At 39.3% G+C, this 21902-nt stretch overlaps 4 protein-coding genes across 6 annotated transcripts in view; 2 read left to right on the plus strand and 2 right to left on the minus strand.

Moving 5' to 3' along the window:
• The first annotated feature begins 542 nt into the window (after positions 1–542).
• Positions 543–4040, plus strand: dguok (deoxyguanosine kinase). Its single transcript, XM_078250745.1, has 7 exons — positions 543–1188; positions 1672–1781; positions 1870–2069; positions 2380–2527; positions 2662–2777; positions 3272–3371; positions 3556–4040. The coding sequence occupies exons 1-7, from the start codon at positions 915–917 to the stop codon at positions 3580–3582; spliced, it is 975 nt and encodes a 324-aa protein (XP_078106871.1). The 5' UTR covers positions 543–914; the 3' UTR covers positions 3583–4040.
• A 202-nt stretch (positions 4041–4242) lies between these two features.
• Positions 4243–6924, plus strand: spaw (southpaw). Its single transcript, XM_078250746.1, has 3 exons — positions 4243–4782; positions 5182–5993; positions 6337–6924. Exons 1-3 carry the CDS (start codon positions 4497–4499, stop codon positions 6487–6489), a joined length of 1251 nt encoding a protein of 416 aa, XP_078106872.1. The 5' UTR covers positions 4243–4496; the 3' UTR covers positions 6490–6924.
• Positions 6925–9173: 2249 nt separating this feature from the next.
• LOC144518237 (eukaryotic translation initiation factor 4E-binding protein 1-like) lies at positions 9174–13656 on the minus strand. Of its 2 annotated transcripts, XM_078250748.1 has the most exons (4): positions 13489–13656; positions 13208–13353; positions 11975–12163; positions 9174–9832 (listed from the first exon to the last, which is right to left on the minus strand). In XM_078250748.1, exons 2-4 carry the CDS (start codon positions 13341–13343, stop codon positions 9801–9803), a joined length of 357 nt encoding a protein of 118 aa, XP_078106874.1. In that variant the 5' UTR covers positions 13344–13353; positions 13489–13656; the 3' UTR covers positions 9174–9800. The 2 variants fall into 2 exon arrangements, with proteins under 2 accessions (XP_078106874.1, XP_078106873.1); XM_078250747.1 differs by having other exon boundaries at positions 13208–13655.
• A 4038-nt stretch (positions 13657–17694) lies between these two features.
• The window catches only part of ank1a (ankyrin 1, erythrocytic a), a 39072-nt gene continuing 34864 nt past the window's right edge, over positions 17695–21902 (minus strand). The window contains exons 2-4 of one of the 2 annotated variants that reach the window (XM_078250749.1): positions 21381–21464; positions 20910–21062; positions 17695–17875 (exon numbers count right to left, since the gene is read on the minus strand). In XM_078250749.1, the coding sequence (XP_078106875.1) occupies positions 17822–17875; positions 20910–21062; positions 21381–21464 (291 nt within the window). In that variant the 3' untranslated portion in view covers positions 17695–17821. The remainder of the gene's footprint in view (positions 17876–20909; positions 21063–21380; positions 21465–21902) is intronic. The other variant, XM_078250750.1, reaches the window with a different exon arrangement.

Here is a 21902-nt window from a genome sequence, read left to right on the forward strand (position 1 = left end):
ATGGCACTAAACCTACCAACCTTTGCCAGCAGCATAATGCTGTTCTGGGAGACGTTCAGGCGACAAATTTATTTGTAGATAAGACTCCTCAATAATGCAGTACTGTAAAACAAACTAGTGCCTTTATCATCTTTTTGCTGTTGAAATTAGTTATTTCTCATAGCTGACATTTTTATATAGATTAAGTTAATGAAAGGTTATTTGATTAATGGTTATTTAAGTGTCACACAGAGTTGTGGGGGGGGGGGCGGAGTTAAGTTGTGGAAAATGTACAGCTTTAAATTTCACAAATATGTAAAAAATGAAAAACATTTTGGGTTAGGTCTACTGCATTTAAATAGAAATAAAGCAACTGACCTCATCCATCTGTGGAAATCAAGGGCTTCCAGGTTCTTTCTATCTTTCTACTCTGTCACCAGCTTAAACTGTACATATATATGTCAATGTATACAACGTATGAATTTGTCATTGCCAGCGATGTCCTCTTCAAACAGGTGGGATAGTTTGTATTGCTTTTTTAAGGCCTTTATTGCGAAATTACAGGACATGACACCGGAAGTGATTTATGCTCTTATGTTTGTAGCATTTTTTGACACTTGTTTTTTGCACACTTTCTTAGGCACTTACCTTAATAATTTTACTTCTAAGCAGCTAGTATGCGAAATCATAGGTCGGGCGCTACAGAAACGATTTAGCCAATGTATTGGCGTTTATTTAGCTTAACATATTTAACTGTAAATCGATTAGAAGGTCATGTTAGCATACATCATGGAGAGGAGGAGCTAGCTAGCTAACGTTACCATGAGCTTGACTCAGCGGTTATATAAAGTCTTTACTGCTCACTCACATAAGCGAGCACCAAGTGACATGCAGATTAATGTGATATTCTCTTTGTATGTTAGTTGTACTTCATAATGTCTGCCCTCTATCGATGTGTTCAGTTCAACCGTGTTTCTAAGTTAAAAACAGTTTCGATACAGGTCATGAGATTTGGATCTAATGTTGCTCCTCCACAGTGGAAGACACATGAAAGTCTCCTGCGAGTTGAAAATACAGCCACAACAACGAACCAACGTATTATGGCTAATAATTCAAGGAAGATCAGTTTGTCTTGTTCAAGGGGCCTGTCAAGTTCAACTGAGAATGCAGCAGATCGAGTGAAGAGGGTTTCTATCGAGGGCAACATTGGTAAGATAAATATATTTACAATATTTCAACATAAGAGGATTTTTTTGTGCCAAGCTACGAGTGTTGGTAATATGCAGTTGTTGAAAAAGTGCTCAGATCTTTTACTTAAGTAAATGTAATACTCATACACTCAGTTACAAGTAAAAGCAATGCATTCAAAATCCCACCGAAGTAAAAGTACAAAAGTATTAGAATCAAAATATACTATGTTATACTAATGTACAAAAAGTAAAATTACTCATTATGCAGAATGACCCATTTCAGAATAATATACATTATATCACTGGATTAAAATTATTAATGCATTGTGTTCATCGCTTTTAATGTTGCAGCTGGTAAAGGTGGAGCTAATTTTAATAACTTGATATACTGCTAGCTGGTTTAATCTGTAATATATCATCATTTATGATTGATTTATAAATGTGTATTAATAATCTGAATTTGTAAAGTAACTCTCCTGTACTATGTCCTCTCAAATATCAGCTGTTGGAAAGTCGACCTTTGCAAGACTCTTGCAGGCAGCTTGTCCTGACTGGGAGGTGGTGGCAGAACCTGTCAGCAAGTGGCAGAACATTGAAAGTGGGACCTCGAAGGTGCGTGCACATTTCCTGACCTCTACATCCTTTCCCAACAAAAATCAAAGGTAGCCAAGCTAACCATCTCCGCTTGTGTCTTTGACAGGGGACAGACGCATCCCCCCAGACAACAGTCAGCAACCTGCTGCAGATGATGTACCAGGACCCACAGCGCTGGTCGTACACATTTCAGACATTTTCCTGTATGAGCCGGCTGAGAACGCAGCTGCAGCCTCCTCCAGCTCGCCTGCTCAGCTCAGAGGGAACACCTCTCCAGGTGTATGAGCGCTCCATCTATAGCGACAGGTGAGCGAGTCAGGGTAGGACAGGAAAGTGAAATTGAAATCATGTAAGAGGAACTCCAGTTTTGAGAAGACCCATTAGACCCAGAATCTATGTGATGTACTCTTTACCAAAGCTATTTCAAGCAGAGTGAGCACTTCACTATCCATAAATTCATCATTACTATATTATTGTTATTGTTGGTAATAATCAGTATTATGCTAACAATAGAATTAGCATTAAATGGTTATATGTATTCAACATATTGAGCAAATGCATTCTCCTTTGTTTTGTTTGCTTAAACTTTTTAAAATTAGACATTCTGTCCTGTCAGATATGTCTTTGCCCTGAACATGTTTGAGTTGGGTTGTATCAACTCTACAGAGTGGGCAGTCTACCAGGACTGGCACTCTCTCCTGGTGGAGCAGTTTGGACACCAGGTGGAGCTGGAGGGCATCATTTACCTCAGAGCCCCACCAAAGGTATGATGAACATAAGAGATTTCATGTTACGATTTCAAGAGAGACAATTGATCTAGTGTTAGTTGTTTGTATTTGTGTTATTGTTACTGTAACATTACATCATCGGGATTTTCATTGTATTTTGTTGTTTTCAGAAATGTAAGGAGCGTCTCGAGCATCGGGGGAGGGCAGAAGAGAAAGGAGTGAAACTGGACTATCTGGATAAGCTGCACGTTCAACATGAGAGGTGGCTTATTGAAAAGAGCACTGAGTGAGTGACCATGTCTGTTTGTCCCCTTCAGACTTTTATGTTTTGAATATTTACAGCGACTGCTGAAATGTAAAACAATTAGATGACCTTTTTGAAGTGTGAAGTCACTCTTTTCAACAATTATGAAGATTATAGACTATTTTTGATTTTTATAATCAGTTGGCTACTGTGAATGCAGACCTGATCTGCAGTGTAAAAAAAACTCAGTATTAAATAAATTACACTTAATACTGGTATTTAGCGGTTATGATCGGTAAATGATCCTGCCAGAATCTTGTATGAAAATGAAATAAATTCAAAAATGACAAATACCAGCAGTGGTACAGCCACTGTATTACAGGATGCTCTACTACGTGGGCTACAGATTTCTGTTTGTCAATCATCATTTAAAATGCCTTCCCTTGCAGCTGTTTGTTGCTCGGCTGTGAACAGATGAGGGTCAGCAGTGTGTGGTCTGAGGTGGTCAGTGTAATACAGCTCGACTCTCTTTTCAGGATACATTTTGAGAAGTTGAAACACATACCTGTGTTACAACTCGATGCCAGTGTTGAGTTTCAGAGTGACCCAGAGGTGCAGGAGGAACACATAACAAAGGTATGTTTATTTATTGCACTTTGACAAAATAGCTGCTATGCCAGGGTAGAACCACATTTGAGACCTAATTTCTCCTCCTCACAGTCTTTGATCCAAGGAGAATCATTTCCGTTTTCTGATCTGACGTTTGATGTATTTCATGTTTCTGATCCATTGTGATCCTAAAGTTCCCTCTCGTACACAGGTGAAGAATTTCTTCAATTCTTTGTGAGAAGACAGTCATCCGCTAACATCTGCAGGGGAAATCGATGAGACCAGTCAGACCTCAGTCAGTCGCCTGTGTTAGCTGACACATAACTGCACATGAGCCTCTCACAGAGTGAAGGAAATATAAAGTAATATAAAAGGTTAAGCTACAGGACCTACATGAAACGGACACAGACTGAGTTCTGTCTGTGTACAAATGTGTTACCTCCAAGAGACTTTTAGATTGTTACAGCTGTTTGTTATTGGCATGTTTTTGTTGTTTTGAGATTCACTGGGTAGTTAAAGTTCGTTCTTATACTGTGTTGTTAATTCCACTTAAATTAAAAATGTAGAAATATAATGGAATGTAAAAACTGTGCTGTCACTACTATGATCATTTGGAAACTTGTTAACTGAGCATCTTACCGTTTTTGTGTATGTTACTGTTTTACACATTCCTGATAATAAATGAAAGAAAGTTGATCTATTGTTTATTTTATCATCAAATGTTTTTACATTTTTCTTTTATTCTTTGTTTCTGCATGTGTGAAATTTGACTTTTCTTCTGCCACTGTTAATAAACAGAAAGGTGCTAATAGCTGTGCAGCATTGTAAGTGTTATTAGTTGATGGATCTTTACGTTTCAAAAGGATTAGGCTCCTGAGTGAATATAAAAGGCCAGGCAGATTGACAGGACAATGACCTTGGCTAAATGTATTCTTTGTCTCCCCCTCTGGTGTGCTCTGATGATCAGAGGGGCTGTTCAGATGCCTGGAGTGGTCAGGGGTCATCAAAGGGCAGCTGTCCACTATAAAGGGGCCTGTCTGGAGCTTCGTCTGCACATAGCATCATTTCAGCCTGAAGCCAGCTGGAGGAAGGAAGGAGATCTTTGCTTCTCTCTCATTATTGTTGGAGTAGATTTTGTGGGTTTCAGTTCAAATGGAAGCCAGAGTCCTGACAGTTTTTTGCACATTCCTCCTCTGCTCTTTTGGAGTCGTTTTCTCCACCCAGAGGCACAGATATCTCACAGGCCTCGAGACCAGTTTAGCATTCAGAAATCTCTCATTTAATCATCGCAGCAGATACCCTCTGTACATGATGCAGCTGTACCGCTCCTTCAGGACTGCTGATTACTCATCGCCAGTAGCTATTAACACCATTACAATGCAAGGTGACAACCCGTCAGCACACAGTTCTGACTCTGTCCTAAGTCTGATGGCCAGAGGTGAGTAAACCGTTTAATTACGTTTTTTGTGCTTATATGCATCACTGGGTATACAGCATGTTATGTACTGTTATGTGTTAGTTTCTCCACAGTGGAGTCTATCCTCCAGCAGCTCTTTGGTTGCTGCATTATCTGTGTTATCAGACCCTCCCTTTTTTACAACCAAGCAAGTGTCAAAATGCTTATTCCACTTTAAAGGCTTTCTCTGTTTATGTGAGAGGGTGTGTATATTAGCCCTCAGACGTCCTTGCACAGGGGGGTTCAATACACATCCTGTCCTGTTCGCCCTCCCACTCCACTGTTTTGACATTTGTCTAGGGATCTGGTTTGCCCAGAAATCTCTAGACTGCTGTGTGTGAATCTGGGTTCTTGTTTACAGTTCTCTTGTCTAATTTTCAGGTTGCCATCAAGTCGGTGAAAGATGGACAGTCATATTTGACATGTCATCCATCTCTACCAATGAGCTTGTCCATCTGGCAGAACTTCGGATCAGACTACCTGCTTTCTCTGGCTCCAAGCGTGCCACCGTGGATTTATATCACTCTGGAAAGAGTTGTGAACATGGCAGCACATCATGCCAGGATGAGCACCTTTTCCTGGGGAGCTTAGACACATCAGCCAGCAGCACAAAGTCTGCCTGGAAGGTTTTTAACGTGACTGCTCTGTTAAAATACTGGCTGTACCAGGGAGATGGAGTGTCAAGCCAAGAGGCCTCAGGAGAACCTGAGGCGGACCATGGGAGCGGTGCTGGGGATGAAGGTGACATCACTGACAAGTCACTCTTCAAGAATTTGGGATTTAGGCAAAGACAAATACACCATCCAACCACGAATCGGGTCATGATGGTCATTTTCTCTAAGCACAACCTGCCCCAGGAAGGCCAAACAGCACACAGTCTCATTCACACTGTGGAGAACTCCAAGTATGTGACGATGGACAGAGTCAGCAGTGACAGTCAAAGTCGGCGCCACAAAAGGAACAGAATGGAGAGAATGAGGGTGGCTGCAGGAGCTTCACCTACTCCTGCACCAGCAGCAGAGCCGGCCCAGAGGCCGCTGTGTCGGAAGGTAGACATGTGGGTGGACTTTGACCACATCGGCTGGGACGAGTGGATTGTGCACCCTAAACGCTACAATGCATTTCGCTGTGAGGGAGAGTGTCCTACACCACTGGATGAGTCCTTCAACCCAACCAACCATGCATACATGCAGGTGAGATGACAACTTAATTTTTAATCCCATTTAGCTCTTTAGAATCTTATACAATCAGTTTTTGTAAAGTCACAGGTTTACTGTGGTTAGGGGTAGCTCAATCTGTGGGGGCTGCTTGGCTTGGGAACCGGAGGGTAGCTGGCTCAAGTCTAACATGGACTAGTAGCTGGAGAGGTGCCAGTTTGCCTCCTGGGCACTGTCAAGTTGCCCTTAAACAAGGCACAGAACCCCTAACTGCTCAGGGGGCAGTCCAATCACTCTAACATTTATCCAATCGCATGTGTGTGTAAAATAACAGAGTGAAAAAAGGATTAATAAAGTTATTTTTCTTGTTATTCATCAGAGCCTCTTGCAACATCACCATCCAGAAAGAGTATCTTGCCCGTCCTGTGTGCCGACGCGTCTCAGCCCGCTCTCCATGCTGTACTACGAGAATGATGATTTGGCCCTGCGGCATCACGAGGACATGATTGTTGAAGAGTGTGGATGTCACTGAAGGCCAGCACATCACTGGTTTCACTGCAGACACAAGAGCAACTATTGACGGAGCATAATCTTGAACTTTAATGCAACTGCTTCTTAACCGTCTGCATGGTCTACTATATGTTGTCTAATAATGTTCAATTATTAGGGGTGACCTCTAGCTCACCCAGTAAGAGCGTGCGTCCCATGTAGGCTGAGTCCTTTGCAGTGGCCCAGGGTTCGAGTCCGACCTGCGGTCCTTTGCTGCGTGTCATCTCTCTCTCTCTCCCACCTTTCCAGTCTATCCACTGTCACTATCAAATAAAGGGAAAAGCCCCCCAAAAAAAGTTATTTAATTTATATAGGATATGACTGTTTGAATGACAATATATTTCATCCATACTGGGTGGTACACAATAGTATATATCTTTAGTTAGGAGAAAGCTCCGTTATGCAAATGTGATATGTTGTGTCTATTTATACATTATAATGTATATTTTGTACATAAAATATGAAACATATATTAAAACCTTATTTTGACATGACTGTTTTTTTGTGTTTTTGGATGCTCCACTATTGAATCTGAGCAATTTCAATATAGTTTTTGAATATTGGGTACTTCTATGTGAGTTTATGAACCCTAAAATTAAATAAACTTTTTGTAAGTTTTTGAAATTGCACAGCTTGAAATTGACCACAGCAAATTTAAAAAATAGAGGAACACACATAAATTCAGATGGTTTTCAAGTAAAATATTTCAGTGCTATAGATTTAGTACTATTTAAGTTCAGTAACTTACAAGATTTAAACATGGCCATTATTTGCTTCCGTGCATAACTTTATGATTTGCAATGTTTTAAAATATGTATACAGGACAGAAGAGTTTAAGTTGTTTATTTGGATTTCATTTGTAGTGATTTATATTGAATCTCTCAGCAGCAGCTATTATACAGAATGAAATACACTTAACAAGAAGCACTTCAAAGGCTCAACCTGTTTGTAGATACTCATTTACATCTTAATCCCACTTGTCCTCTGACTTGTGACCAGCTAACATTTTAGTGTATTTGCCTTCCTCGCCTCCAATCCACATCTTTGGGCCTATTACACTACACACATCATCAGAGGTCATTAGTGCCCTTTCTGGCCAGGCTTCTTTTGTTGATTGTGATCAAACAGACAGGCAGAGTGGAACAACACAAAAAGTATATTGAAGGATGGGTCAATGGGGGAGAGAAAAGAAGTAGCACTTGTTTATTTTGGAGAGGGGGCGGGGTGCCAGGAAGCAGAGGTGACAAGGGGAGATAGACCCCAAAAGCAATGAGGGAATGGAAAGAGTCAACGTCTGGATGCTGAAGCTACTGTGGAGGAAGGACAGGGTGGACTGGAACTGCTCAGCTGAAACTGTTCAATCCACACTTTCAACCAGGACAAGACCAGACAAGTCAAGACAGTCTCTCACATCTTTCAGGTTTTATTCACTTGATGCTTTGTCTTACAATGGTCTCGCCAGTGATGATGCCAGAGAGCTGCAGGCTTCAACGAATGGTTATGTGTGTTTATTTATGCTCAATTAAACAACAGTAAAGCATCCAACCTATTTTTTACACTAATAAGTTAAACAATAACCATATTCAGCGCAGACCATTTGCAATAATGAAGCAGATGTGGAACTTTGACACTTTTACAAGTGTCCAGAAAACACACAAGTAGTGGGAGCTTGATGTCATCACCTCTAAATCATGTGTCAGTTCTCACACATTTATTCCATCCTGAACAAACTTTTATGTCTAAAACACCCTTGTGGTCAGGCAATTGCACTCTTACTTTACCAGGAATGATTACTAATTAAAACTGATGTAATAGGCCCTGTCAAAAACTTGTATTCCTCAAACTTGTGCTACTTCTTAGTAGCAGAGTTCAAATTAGTGGATCTACAGTGTGTCTTCCTTTTTGCTACAAAACGTCCTGTTTGGCATTTACTGAATAGACCAATGAACAGATACTTCTGACATGACATCTGTGTATAGGTTATTGTCCAATTCCACCTGACCAGCACATCTTTTGCAAAACTTTGAGACGCAACAGAGGCACAGCGGCCGAGCAATACTGAATAGTTCAGTGCAATAATGCCAGAGTCGTCCTGGGACATCCATTATTTAGTAGTCTTTATATAATATACTCATCAAAAGGGAAAGTCTGGTCAGCCACTTCAGAATGAACCTATAGCAAAACTTAGGCACAGTGAAGCAACAAGGGGCCAGCAACAGTGGTGGAATGGAAATGTTGGATGACCCCATCTAGCTCTTAGGGAGGAGGGAGTTTCTCCCAGCTATGTACAGTTGTATATTGACCTCTCTTTATACAGTCCACTGACTGAGGTTATCAGTTGCCTGTGAGCTCCTTAAGGAATTCCTCTGATAGGACTGTGCCGAATGTAACAGTCAAGATTCAGTATCATTTCAAATTGTATATTCACTTTTCACTTACTTTAAATAAGCAAACTGCTAATAACTCAGTTGTGGTCGCAGAAATAACAAACAGCTTTTTGCTCTGTCGGATGGCACTGTCCAAGAGAAATGTGTATTCAGACCAGTGAACCGATGAACATATTACCCTGATTATTTTAAAAATACAATTCACTGACATGACGGGAACAGGACTTTCTAAGAGCACACAATCAATGCATACTATAGAATACAAATGACAAAACGAGTGTTTTAATGTTGTTTGCTTTAATGCTTTGTCACCCTACAAACCGTGTTAAAATCTGTTTAAAAAATGTCAACACAATTATGGTTTACATTCCCTGTATGACACTTCAGGTGAATACCCTTTTTTTAAGAGCACGGTTGACAAATTATACTGTATCTTAAACATTTCAAGGCAATATCTGAACAGAGGTGTCAGGAACTGTGTGGAAATAAAGCACATCAAGTTAAAAACCCTTTTGGAATGGTTTAAATTCGACAAACTTAATTTTTTTTTTTTTCCCTACTGATCTTAATTTTCATTAACTTATACCAGTTCTTAGGGATGAGGCTTTGTTGGTGTTAAGTACTTCTCAGGGTTGATTTTAAACTTGTAGCCATTAGAGGAAGGCACACCTTGTCATACATAAAATCAGGTTTAAGCCTTGAAGATGACACAAAAAGTTTCATTACAGATTTGTTCTTGGCAAAACAAGCAAATTATACTGATAAAGACAGACTTTAAAACACTAAGACACTGGAGATACTGAAGGCGAACCTCCGTCTTCATGGAACGGATGATGGGAAATAAGAAGGTGCTCCTCACAGCTTCTTGTTGGTAAGTCTGACATCTTAACACTCGTTCCAGGTCCTCCTAGATGTCCATTTCAAACTGTGAGTCATCACCTTGAAAAAAAAAAAAAAAATACATATTGCAGTAACCAAACATCAAATGTTTTGCTATATTAGGATACATCTTTAACAGTTGGATATCATATTGAACTCAAAGTAATATTTCAGGAAGACTGGAGGACTTCTATAACTAGCAGATAATATATTGTCAAAAACATCTGGCAGTGACCAGAGCAAGAGTTCACCACAGGGTGACTGATACCTAAAGAAGCAATGAAGCATGTTTAATTTAACAAGGTACTCAAAGAATCAACAACTGTTTTTTTTTAACACAGTTGTCTAACTTGATATGTTCAGATATGTTTCTATCTTTTGATAACAACTCAAATACATATGAATACATTTTAAATGAATGTTTAGTTCTGACCGATTGCAACTTCTTTTGTAAGTACTCAGTCAGTCCATTTAAGAATTTAAAAAAAAAAAAGCCACAAATGAATAGGAAATCATATCAGGAAACATATCAGGCCTTAGCTGGGTTCCAGACCTCTGAATCGCTGCCCATGTCTTAAATGTTTTTCGGGAATTAAATTAGGTCTGGTGGGGTGCTCTTTGATGGTCGTTTCCCCACTTGGAGAAACAACCTATCCAATCAGAGCTATGTAGGCGGAGTTCAGAATGGAGAAGTCATCTTCTTGTGCCATCAGCAGAAAAAATTGCAAAAAGGAAAAACTGCCAAGAGAATGTTGACAAGCGTAGATGAGAATGATGCAGCTGTTCAGGTTGCTGCAAGACGACTTCTAGAAGTAACAACTCTAAAATCGACATGTTTAAAATGTTAACTGCTCCATGCAACTGCAACCTCAGCTTCTGTTTCAACTGAAAATGATGTTGACAGGACGGATACATCACTAGCTACTGATTGGTTGAGGCAAAATTACGAATCCCTCCTAAACAGAAATCAGCTAACAGGGACACAATCTCAGGCTGAACAAGAAAGTGAAATGAAATGGCAAGAATGACCTCCTTGTTGAAACTTCAAACTGGCTTCTCACCCAAGACAGAGAATGGCAGCTATGTGAAAACAGTTTTATGATTTGATAATAACAAGATGAAGGACCCATTAGTGCTGTAGTTTTCAGTGGCTACATTAATTTACATTTGAATCCAGGTCTGAATCCTTCACTCCAAAAGCAAGGGCCACCCTGTGATGTTTGTCTGAGGATGAACATATATATTAAACAATAGATGTGATATGTAATTCTGACTTGCCATTCCAGGATGGAACCATATGGCGGCCTTCTTACCTGGGCTAAGTTTTACCATTGCTTCAATTGGAACATATGGGGAAAGAGGCTCATGTTGTCTTTATAATCCTTATATTTTTTTTTACCAATACAACATACATTTATTCAAAGTAATGATCGTAAGACAACTCTGCCTGTCTAGAAACCAAAAAACAAAGATTTTGGTAGAATTTTGATTATTATTGTTCCAAGAGAACAAATGTATGTTTTCAATCATGAAGATAATCTAATCATTTTGCATTTATATTCCATACAATAATTTAATTTTTTTAATTTTTGCCCGAGCTTAATAAGTAATCACTTCTTTGCTATTCTGAATGGCTAATACACATTAAACAATATGTTTTATCCTAAATAGATTCAGTATTAATGTCATAGGCAGGTAATTACAACCAGACACACAAGAAACAAACAACTTACTGTATTATATTAGTATATTTATTATTGTCATAAATTGTACATAATATATAACTAATTTATAAGACCACATTCATTTCCCATAAACCTAAGTCCTTGTTTTGATGACAGGATGAAGAGTCTTCTAACTGTAAATGAGAAGTTGTTTTTGTTGATAAAAGTTTTGTTTGGGAAGGCCAATGTCTTCAGCACAACTCCTCATGGACTCGTCTCATTCTCTTTCATTCTCGTTTTGGATATCAAGTTTACGGTGATAATGCGGAGAAATCGCGGGAAGTTTACCTGAACTGCTGAAGTACAAACTGGATTACTTTACCTGATCAAGACACAGATTATGTTTTATTTACTTTACTGAAAGGAAAATCATGTTAAGGCATGAGGTAAGATGACAACAAGTGATGTTTATATATGATGATGACAGCTAATTTTGGGTTAGTTAATGTAGATTTTATATCTATGGGTGTGAACATACCAGTGTTGCTGCTATCAGGTGCAGTGATATTGTTGTTCAGTAGTTCTCCATTATGGGCCTTCTCATTGGTGTCTTTGGAGGGAGGACTTGTCACCCCTGGAATTTTGGGCAGACCTTTTGGAGGAGTCTTGGCCACGGGAGAGTTGCGACACCCCAGCAGGAACTTTCGGTCGTAGATGATCCTGGTACCTTTTGTGTGAAGAGGCAGAAAAATAGAAGGATGACTGATCAGCATGATCAGAAATGGAGCACTGCCTCAGTTCAGACAGAACACTAAGGTCAACCTTTATGCTTTTAACACTTTTTTGTTGCAGTCGTATGTTCTTAAAAACTAATAATAAAAAAATTGTTCAGTATTTTGTCATGTCATCAAAAAAAGCATTATCGAAGATATTCCCAAAAATATCTTGATATTATTTTATGGCCACATCACCCATATCTAGTGCAGTGTGTCATTTAACTTGACACTTCTCACCGTTACTCTGATGATATGCTAATGCCAGTGCTGTTTACTGCTACAGCTTCATCCACCACCCCAACCTCCTTTTTATGTGTTAAGATTTTGATATTGTTAATGTGACTAAAGTTTATTGGTCATGCATTTGTTTATTTTCTCTATTTCCTATAATTCTATAGTCTAAAAATAGGAAAGCTATTAAAAACCTTGAATTCATGACATGTTATACAGGTACATAATGTACTGTATAATATGTTTACCATGCTGTTTGTTAATAAAATGTAATTAAAAAAAATTACCACAAGATAGTGAGCGCACATTGGTAAGCACCAATCACAGCTTTAGTGGTCAGTGACGTATGACCACCACAAGCATTAGAGGACAGTAACATAGCTAATGTTCAAAGATCAGCTGATATAACCCACAAAACACCGAAAACACGTCTCACGTTTAATAAGCAAGCAGCGGTATGAGTTTATACCACCCACATGCCTAGGATCACGATTAGTTTATTACCTCAGATCTAGCAATCTGTGCCTCCTGTTTTCAACCACACTTGCTAGCTAGCGTTAGCAGCTAGCTTGAGCATAGCTAGCAGCTGGTTCTGCACAGTGGCGTTTGACAGCAACAGACCTCATGGAGTTAGCCTGAGCGTTTCCTGCACTCACTGCAGACAATACAGCAGTTTAGTTGATACGAGTATAAATCATGTATGACGGTGGGTAACAGCATCTCTCGTTGGCACATAAAAGTCAATGTATAACAACAGTACGCACCACCCGGGGTCGTGCTGAACAGGGTCCCTCCGGGAGTAGTGGAGTAGTCGTGGGGCATGTGCGCCGCGTCGTTAATGGTCACCCTCCTGGTCGACGGGATGGCCTTGGCAGTGGTCTTCTGGCAGTCAGTGGACATCTTGTCTCAACTATAATAACTAAAATTAGCTAACTAAATAGCACGAACCAGGCAGAAAGTCTTAGTTTTACAAAACAACAAAGCCACACCGCGCTTGTGTTTGGCTCAACAGAATGGCTACTTTCGGATAAATAAAAATAAATACCTCTTGTTCATAAGTGCAAATGATGACATGTAGTATCGTCACATTACAACATGCAGTCTCACACACTTGTGTACAGGTTCTTTCTTTAAAAGGACCCAGGTACACCTCTGCTTTCACTCACCCTCTAATATGCACACAAACAACACACAGACAGGCTGAGGCTGCAGGGGAAAATACTGCCCGAGCTGGACAAAATGAAATCATTCCGCCCCCTACTGGCACATCATGTCTGTGCAATGACTGTACTATAAAGTTCAACTGTTTTCTAATAGCTCCATATCATCATATAAAAATATCTGAAAGGTAATCTAAGACAAATTAGGCTATAGGATACATTCAACAGATTACGACCTTGCTAGATGAACTACCAGTTTAATTCTAGCCGTAACCTATGGCAAACAAAAGGATTCGCTGCTAGTTTTGCAGGACTGCATTTATTCAATGGATACTGAAAATGGATACATTACTCATCTTATTTTTATTTTTTTTTTTTTTTTTTTTTTACAGACAAAAAGGGTCTAGCCACTGGCACATTAATTTGTCTATTGATATGCTTTTGCAGAGTTTAAAATAGACCATTATGTTAAACATTTGGTTCTTTGGTGAAAGTCTAATAAGATGTAATAATGTTCATAACAGCAGTATGCACAGGAACAGGCCTGGGGCAGCATGTTTATCAAGTGACTCACACAAAAGTATACACACTATACACAAAGACATTTCATTTCTTTATTAATTTTGTAAATGTTGAGCTGGTGTACAGAGTAATTTGTCAATAGATGTCCTCGGATTTTATTGGATTAAAAGGCTTTTACATGTATATTTTAAATTCATGTTTTACTCTCCATAACAATAAAAAAAGCAAACAAAACAGGTTAAAATACCCACAAGAACCCTATTTTATCCCCAGGTTGCAGGCATTACCCAGAACTCAACAGTCTCTTGGTAGCTACAGCTGTATGATGCTAAAAGTACATCCATAACATAACTAGAATCCCAGTTGACAAGTAAGGGTGCATAGCATTCTAAGTAAAATATATATATATTTTCATATATTTCATATATATAGCCTTTTATGTTAAAAACATTTTCTGTGCATGTGCGCAGTTGCATTCCTTAGTATTGAGTAATATGCTATTGCGTTAATGTCTTCAATCCATTCTAAAGGAATATACATGTGTTCTCTAGTTTTTGCAACAGTTAATATTTTTGCATGAACTTTGTGCATGGCATCATCTCAGTGGTCCCTCAGTGCAGGGCTTTCCATTGTTAATTTCTGTGATGTACCTACTCCTCCCTCTGCTTGCACTTAGGTGGACTCCTTTCAAACTGCATTCAAACTGTGACCATGTGGAAGCCTTATAGAATTGGCTTAGTCTTATATTTGGTTAAGAGGGCAGAAATAGATAGGGGTGGGTTGTGTTGAGGAAAAATGCTTGTCATCTTGACTAGCCGTCGGAATGACTAAGCCACCTAACTTCAAAATCTTCTTCTTATTGCCTTTTCATCAGACCCCCTCCCCTCGCTCCAACTCTGACATCAGCAGTGGATTTATAAACAGACCCTGCTTCAGCAACCAACCCAAGCATACCATAATTATGAGCCCTTATAGAGCAAATCGTATGCTATGACATAAGGTAATCTTTATTGACATCTAATTTTTTGAAGTTATTAGAAAAGATAATAAAATAGAAATAATATCTGATAAAGAGTTGTTAAAATGTCCACAACCTATTTGAGGCTTCTCTTTAAATCTCTCCTCTTCAATGAATTCTATGTATGTTTGTAATGAATGTTGATGATCAACAGCAGATACTGAGTTGAAACAACAGAGTGAATACCCTATCATCTACTAAAGTACAGAGCCCACACAGTTGACTACTTTATAACAAGACTTTACATTCATCATCTCTGGCCGTGAAGCCGTACTAAAACATGATGTGATTATTGCAACGTGTTTGCGACATAATAAAGCATTCAATGTCTAATGTAATGTTTGAAATAAATGCATATAATTGATATAATGTAAGATGGCACGCTTATTGAGGTAAATCAACTTTAAAAAAAATATGTGAATTAGAGTTTTAATCTGAGAGCCTCTGCTCTTTGTCCATTTGTAATATTATCACAACTTTGACATGTTCCAATATTGACTGAATATGTGATATTAAAATCACACCCACACCCACACCCACACACACACACACACACACACACACACACACACACACACACAATAGGATTTCTTTCAAGGTGCATATGAATGAAGGTTTAAAAGCTATGAATAAACAACCTACATTCCCTGATGAGTAACAAAAACAGACACTGGGCACTTTGCAGATGGGATGTTTGGTCATACCAATATTTGCCCAATCTTAGTGTAAAACTTAATAGTTTTTCTTCGAGAGAGGCAAAGTGATGAAACGTGGGATACTAATGTACTGACATCATTTCTGAGTGGAGTGAGGAGTAGCCTAAAACTGAGATTAACAGATTGAAAGCCAGAGTTTAGGAAGAACACAAACTATGACCCTAAAATCCTCTCTATCACAAAAGTACACTCAAACACACTCACACAAACAATCCTTTCCTTTTGTAAGCAGTTATTGCTTATTCTGCAGTACAGATAAGACAGTAAATCATGACAAAAAAAGACAGAACACTAAAGAAAGGAGTGAAACGAGAGACACGCTTTGGGAAGGGTCAGGCTCACAGTTGCGGGTCAGTATTACAGTTTCTCATCACAGTGATTGGTGACTGACTGTCTTTGCTACACTCCAAACAATTGCCAAGGCGACAAACATCAAAGCTCAACACGTCCTCGGCCCTCGACGCGACATTTTCCTTTCTCCAGCTTACTCTTCATCTTTTACCCAGTCAAACCAGTGCTACATTATTACCAGCATTTCAGCTACTATACTCTCATCAAGTGACATCTTCTGGGGGTGGTGGTGGTGAGATGGTCTATAAGTGCACCTTATGTGTGGTAGTGTCATATACTGCACAATGAGGTCAAACAGATACTGCTACGAGCTGAAGTGGGATCCTGCCCCCTGTTGGAGGTGAACAGGACTGCTACATCACCTCTGAGAGGCTGACTGCAGGGGTGAGACGTAAGAGGTAGGGTAATAAGGGAATATTGAGGGTATTGGGATTTTGGCTCAGACAGACATCTGATTAACAGAAACCTCACGAGGATATACAGCACACTGGGGACAAGAAAAGGCAGAGGATTGGGATGGTAGAGTAGGTTAATCGTCACTCATCATATATCTCTTTGTCACCCTCTCCACAAGGCAAACCACTCTGAGGGAAAGGCAGGGAGGCATGTTCACTGCAGAAACCAGCATCCCAAGCCTCAAAAACCCACAGTACAGTAAACGACTTACAGTATGTCTGCCCTCTACAGTTTGACATGTCAAAAGTAAGGGGTGAAAGCACATGAAAAGCACAAAGAAACAAACAACCTGACACACAAAAATCCAACATTTAAAAACAAGCAGAGCGACACATTTGCATGTTCTTGTACACACAAAGATCTCAAGATATATAGAATAATATATAGGTTCAGGACCGAACGAACCAAACCGAAAACAGGGAGAAATTTCTTATGTACCTGAAACAGCAGCAATAGTGACATCGCATAGGGATCTTATAACATAAATAACACACGTAACACACAGTCACGTAGAGCATTTTAGTGCATACGATATTATGTACAACACTGATATCCTTGGGTGATAATTGTAGCTTTACTGGACTTTGAGAGCACTGGGACAGGTTTAAACTAGTTTGTGATGCTCCTAGCTGGAAGAGTGTGGCAGGGAGGAGTAACCTGTTGCCTAGAGATTATGTAATTCTCAGTATTTTAGTCTCCCCTTTTCTTAAATTTGACTCAGACTTTTTCCCGTTGTTTTAGAAAACAGACTAGTAATGACCATACCCTACATTGCATCCCTGTCCCATACAGCAGTGTGTCCTCCCCATCCCTCCCACCCTTTTACCCGCCCTTATAGTCCCTCAGTATTTGTAGTTAAAGACAGGCCATGCGGCAGCAGTCACTCATGCTGATACAGATTACAGGAAGCACGTTTTGGTTGCTAGTTTTTTTTTTTTTTTTTTTTTTTTTTTCGGTTTTTGTTTTATACAAAATCATGCTTCTAGCCTAATAGTACATGTTTTTTTTTCCACGGTTTCTTTAAAAAAGGTAATAAAAACTACAAGTAAATCCGTATCCTTCTCTTCCGGTGCGTGCTGATAGTCGGCAACCATTTATGGTTGTCATGGTCTGTTTGCCTTTTTATGTGTTCTTCCTCCTGTCAGCTGCTGCTGGTCATGTGTCCATGTAGGATGGTTTTGGTGAAGGGGTTGAATCCTGTGGAGAGCTCTGTGGAGAGACAGAAACACTGATTTAGCTACAACTCTACAGCGCAGACATGCAAGCTGCAGCAAGTCAATGCAAATGTGAGTATATGCAGTCTTTAAAATGGCCTTGGCTAAAGTGTCCACTCTAATATATATAGCTCATATAACGCCAGTCATTGTAACACTCAATAAAACAGCACATTAGTTTGGCAGAAGCATTCAAGCAAAAATGGTTGGCAAAAGTGGTTTAACATTCAGTAGCGAGTCGCTTGAAATTTTAGTAATCTCAGGAATGTCATGGCCTTTGCGTTAGAAAGGGCAAGTCACAGGCGCGCACGCACACACACACACACACACACACACACACACACACACACACACACACACACACACAGCATTCACAGGACAACTGGCCTTGCAGCTTTGACCTTGAGAGCTGTCACTTTACAAGATCCTTTTTGTTTGGTTGTTTTGCTGAGTGCACACTGTGCCAACCCTTTTTCCAGCTTGTCAGAACATGCACGAAGAAATAAATTGGCCTGATATAATTTATAGGAAAACAATAATGATCTATTTGCAGTAAAGTTTAGTTTTTTGTCCGTCAGTATGGCGTTATATTGAGTAAACAGAAGTGTATTTTTTCCACGTAGATAAATTACATATTGAAGAGAAATTGATATCACACAAAGAATTATTTAATTTAAGCAATTCTGTGCCCAATAAATTTAGTGGCACATTTGCTCTTACTTACAAATATAACTCCACACATCTTAAGTAAACGTGACAAAAGCATTTAGCAGAAGGCAAGCAGTCTGAGTTTCTATTGTTCAGGTTGTAAAACCTGGAAGAAATAGATATGTTAAAAGGAAATTATTGGGGCATTAAGTATCACATCTGCATTAATGCTGACTAAAACTCTGTATATCAAAATCAATTATGTATTAACTTAAAAATGAGACTTTTATTCTATTTTTGTACTTTGTGGGCAAAAATTATTATATATAATTATTAAGAATGACAGGCATAAATCTTTTTTCCTTCTTTTTTGGATTCATTTATAATTTTAACCACTTGTCAAACTGAAGATCTGTACCAGTAACATGACATATCATTAGTATTGAATTAAAGGTACATTCAGATGCATTTAATCCAGAGAGACTGGATTAAATGGTCTAGCCCACAGGTCAGACAAGGCGCTGTGGGTCAGTCCCGTACCTGCGGGGACGCAGCACTCACTCTGCCTCACTGCTTAACTCTCCGCAGACTGGCACATTTCACTATCTGAGCACCTTTCTTCACATCCACAGTATCGGGCTACATCAGGGGGGAAGGGGTTGGCGGCAGAAGAAGTGTGAGGATTGAGAAGAGGTAGGATGACAGGAGCCGAACAAGAGGTTGAGGGAACGTTAGTAAGGGAATGTAAAATAAAGGACACGTGACAGGAAGAAAAAGATGAGGAAGGGAAACAGAAATGGAACAACAGAGGAAGGAAATAGTGCCACAAGGAAAGAGAGGACAGAAAAACAGGAAAAACAACAGAGGAGATGTGAGTAACAAATATGTGAATAAAGGAAAAAAGAGGGAGAAAAAAAAGAAAAAGAAATCATGTATAAACAGTCAAGCAAGGACAGAAGTGATGGATGGCAGTTGGAAAGACAGTTAAAGATAAGAGGGCATCAGAAACATCTAAAATCTTTGGGATCAGAGAAGACCTGTGTCAAATAGTATTTGCAAATATATTTTCAAATTGATTTCTTGATATTCAGATGGATGGATTTGACCACATAAGACAATACATAAAGTGACACCCTAATAATCTCAATTGTCTTAATGTGTTAAACCCCAATCCTCTGGTACTTCATGTGGGTAAAGTAAAAAAATATAATATTGTAAATCAAATTTGACCCAGCTCTGATACAGAAAAGGTTTGAGTGACACAGCACACAGTCAAAGTTGTAGGACTATAAACTTTAATGAATGCAGAAAAGACAAGAGTCAGTCATTGAGAGAACTGATGGGGACAGAATGGAAAAAATATAGCCACTGTAAGGAGCCACAATGAATTCAGTCATTAATATGCAAGAAACAAAGTGTAGGTGCTTCTTAGTGATGACTAAAATGATGAAAACCTGAATGGTTCGGTGAACTGTGAGCAATAACAGCACCAGAGCAAAGTGGATTCATTTGTTCCTCCTGCATGCAGAAGATGAACATGAGGTAATACTATTTAGGTGGAGATTAATGTAACACAAGGTCAGCAATCAGACAATTAACCAACCAAACTTTGCACTCAATCCTTGCTTAGGATTTAGGACCTACACATATCAAAACAGGGCTATAGCTCTTAAGATCATGAGGACACACACACACACACACACACACACACACACACACACACACACACACACACACACACACACACACACACACACACACACACACACACACACACAGTACCTTTTTCAAGTCTATTCACCATGATGGCAGTAAAAGATAAACATGACATTGTGTAATCCTTAAAGTATTTGAGTACATTTAGGGAAAACCTAACATTTACATTAATTCAATGTTGTGTCATTATCACTTCACCTTTTTTTCTGTACTGTAAATTTGTTTCATCTCCTTTTCTTCACGTGCAGATCTCACTTGCCTTTCTTTCTTACCCTCCAAACTCCATTATCTCTGTTTCTACTCATCCTTTGCCTGGCTAATGTGCCCCCTCCACTCCAATACGCACTCAAACACTTAAATACACACACGCACACACAGACACACACACACACACACACACACACACACACACACACACACACACACACACACACACACACACACACAAACACTGTGTGTTTGTACTGGAGCTCATGCAGGTTAAGCTACTTAAGGACTGTCAGGATATGCCCAAGAAACCACGATGTGATGAGACTTTCAAGCTCACTGCAGCACATGATTCAGCACAAGTCCCCTGTTACTACCACTATAAACTAGCTACTACATGACTTTAAATCAAACAGGCGCTCATCAGATGGTCAGCTGTCTGCAGATCAGAAGCCCACCTTGCTGCTGTCCCGGCCCAGGACGGCGTAGCTCATGAACTGCTCAGCATCAACCTCCAGCTCGTTGGCGTCCTGCAGAGAACCCTCCAGGCTCAACTCCTGAACTCCCTCCTCACCTGAACCCTTCCCTCTGCGCACAACCTTACGCACAATCTATCACGTAAACACACATGTACACAGGAGGGTGGGAGAGAGTGATGGATGGAGGCAGAGAGTGGAAATAAGGCAGTGAAAAGACAGTTGGTGAAATATAAAAGAAATGTGTATGGAGGAAATATGTCTTTTTAAAAATATCTATTTTTTAGGGACATACAGTGTATAGTGTGTATAGGTATAGTGTAATGTGATTTTCATATAAGTTTAATAATTATGTGGAGAAATGCTGGTGAGTATGTGACACTGACATAAGTGAAAACAATTACTGGATCCCAGTTTAAGAATACAGTATGAAAGCATGTTGCAATGGCTGACCTTTTTTGTGACAATGTTTCCATGTTCATCCGTGAACTGTTCCTCGCTTACATGATCCTCAGGAAGATCTTCAACCTCATCGCCCTGTGGACAGAAAAGCATTTGTACCCTTAATTCATGTTTTTTTTTTTTTTTAAGAAACCATTAACTCTCATTCCTTCTCCTTGAAAGTACTGAAACTTACATTTTAATGTAACTGCTACAAGATATGAATTCCCAAAATATGAAAAGTTAAGTAATCTCAGGAATAAATGATGGTCCTAATGCATGTTAAAATAGCTGGAACTGCATGCCGTAAACGCCACCACTAATTGGAAACACAGAGAAGCAGATGAACGACAGATGGGTGAAGGTTAGAGGTTTGTTTGTGGAAGCATGTAAATCTAACAGTTGGAAGTTGCTAAGCGACATTTACATTTACAGTTCATGAAAGTCATGACAATGCTGTTATAGGCCCTAATAATTTGCAGCGTGTCTACAGACCTATTTATAATCTTAAAGACATTCCTACAGCCGGAGAAG

Source organism: Sander vitreus, chromosome 5 (assembly GCF_031162955.1).
Source record: "Sander vitreus isolate 19-12246 chromosome 5, sanVit1, whole genome shotgun sequence".
Taxonomy (NCBI): Eukaryota; Metazoa; Chordata; class Actinopteri; order Perciformes; family Percidae; genus Sander; species Sander vitreus.

Excerpts from the sequence above, each read along its gene's own strand:
- dguok (XM_078250745.1), top strand. The coding sequence starts at position 915 with ATGTCTGCCCTCTATCGATGTGTTCAGTTCAACCGTGTTTCTAAGTTA. Across the intron at positions 1,189-1,671 it reads TTCTATCGAGGGCAACATTG|CTGTTGGAAAGTCGACCTTT; the intron begins GTAAGATAAATA and ends CTCAAATATCAG. Across the intron at positions 2,070-2,379 it reads CGCTCCATCTATAGCGACAG|ATATGTCTTTGCCCTGAACA; the intron begins GTGAGCGAGTCA and ends CTGTCCTGTCAG.
- spaw (XM_078250746.1), top strand. The coding sequence starts at position 4,497 with ATGGAAGCCAGAGTCCTGACAGTTTTTTGCACATTCCTCCTCTGCTCT. Across the intron at positions 4,783-5,181 it reads CCTAAGTCTGATGGCCAGAG|GTTGCCATCAAGTCGGTGAA; the intron begins GTGAGTAAACCG and ends TCTAATTTTCAG. Across the intron at positions 5,994-6,336 it reads CCAACCATGCATACATGCAG|AGCCTCTTGCAACATCACCA; the intron begins GTGAGATGACAA and ends GTTATTCATCAG.
- LOC144518237 (XM_078250748.1), bottom strand. The coding sequence starts at position 13,343 with ATGTCCACTGACTGCCAGAAGACCACTGCCAAGGCCATCCCGTCGACC. Across the intron at positions 12,164-13,207 it reads GTTCAGCACGACCCCGGGTG|GTACCAGGATCATCTACGAC; the intron begins GTGCGTACTGTT and ends TTCACACAAAAG. Across the intron at positions 9,833-11,974 it reads ACCTGATAGCAGCAACACTG|GTGATGACTCACAGTTTGAA; the intron begins GTATGTTCACAC and ends TTTTTTTTCAAG.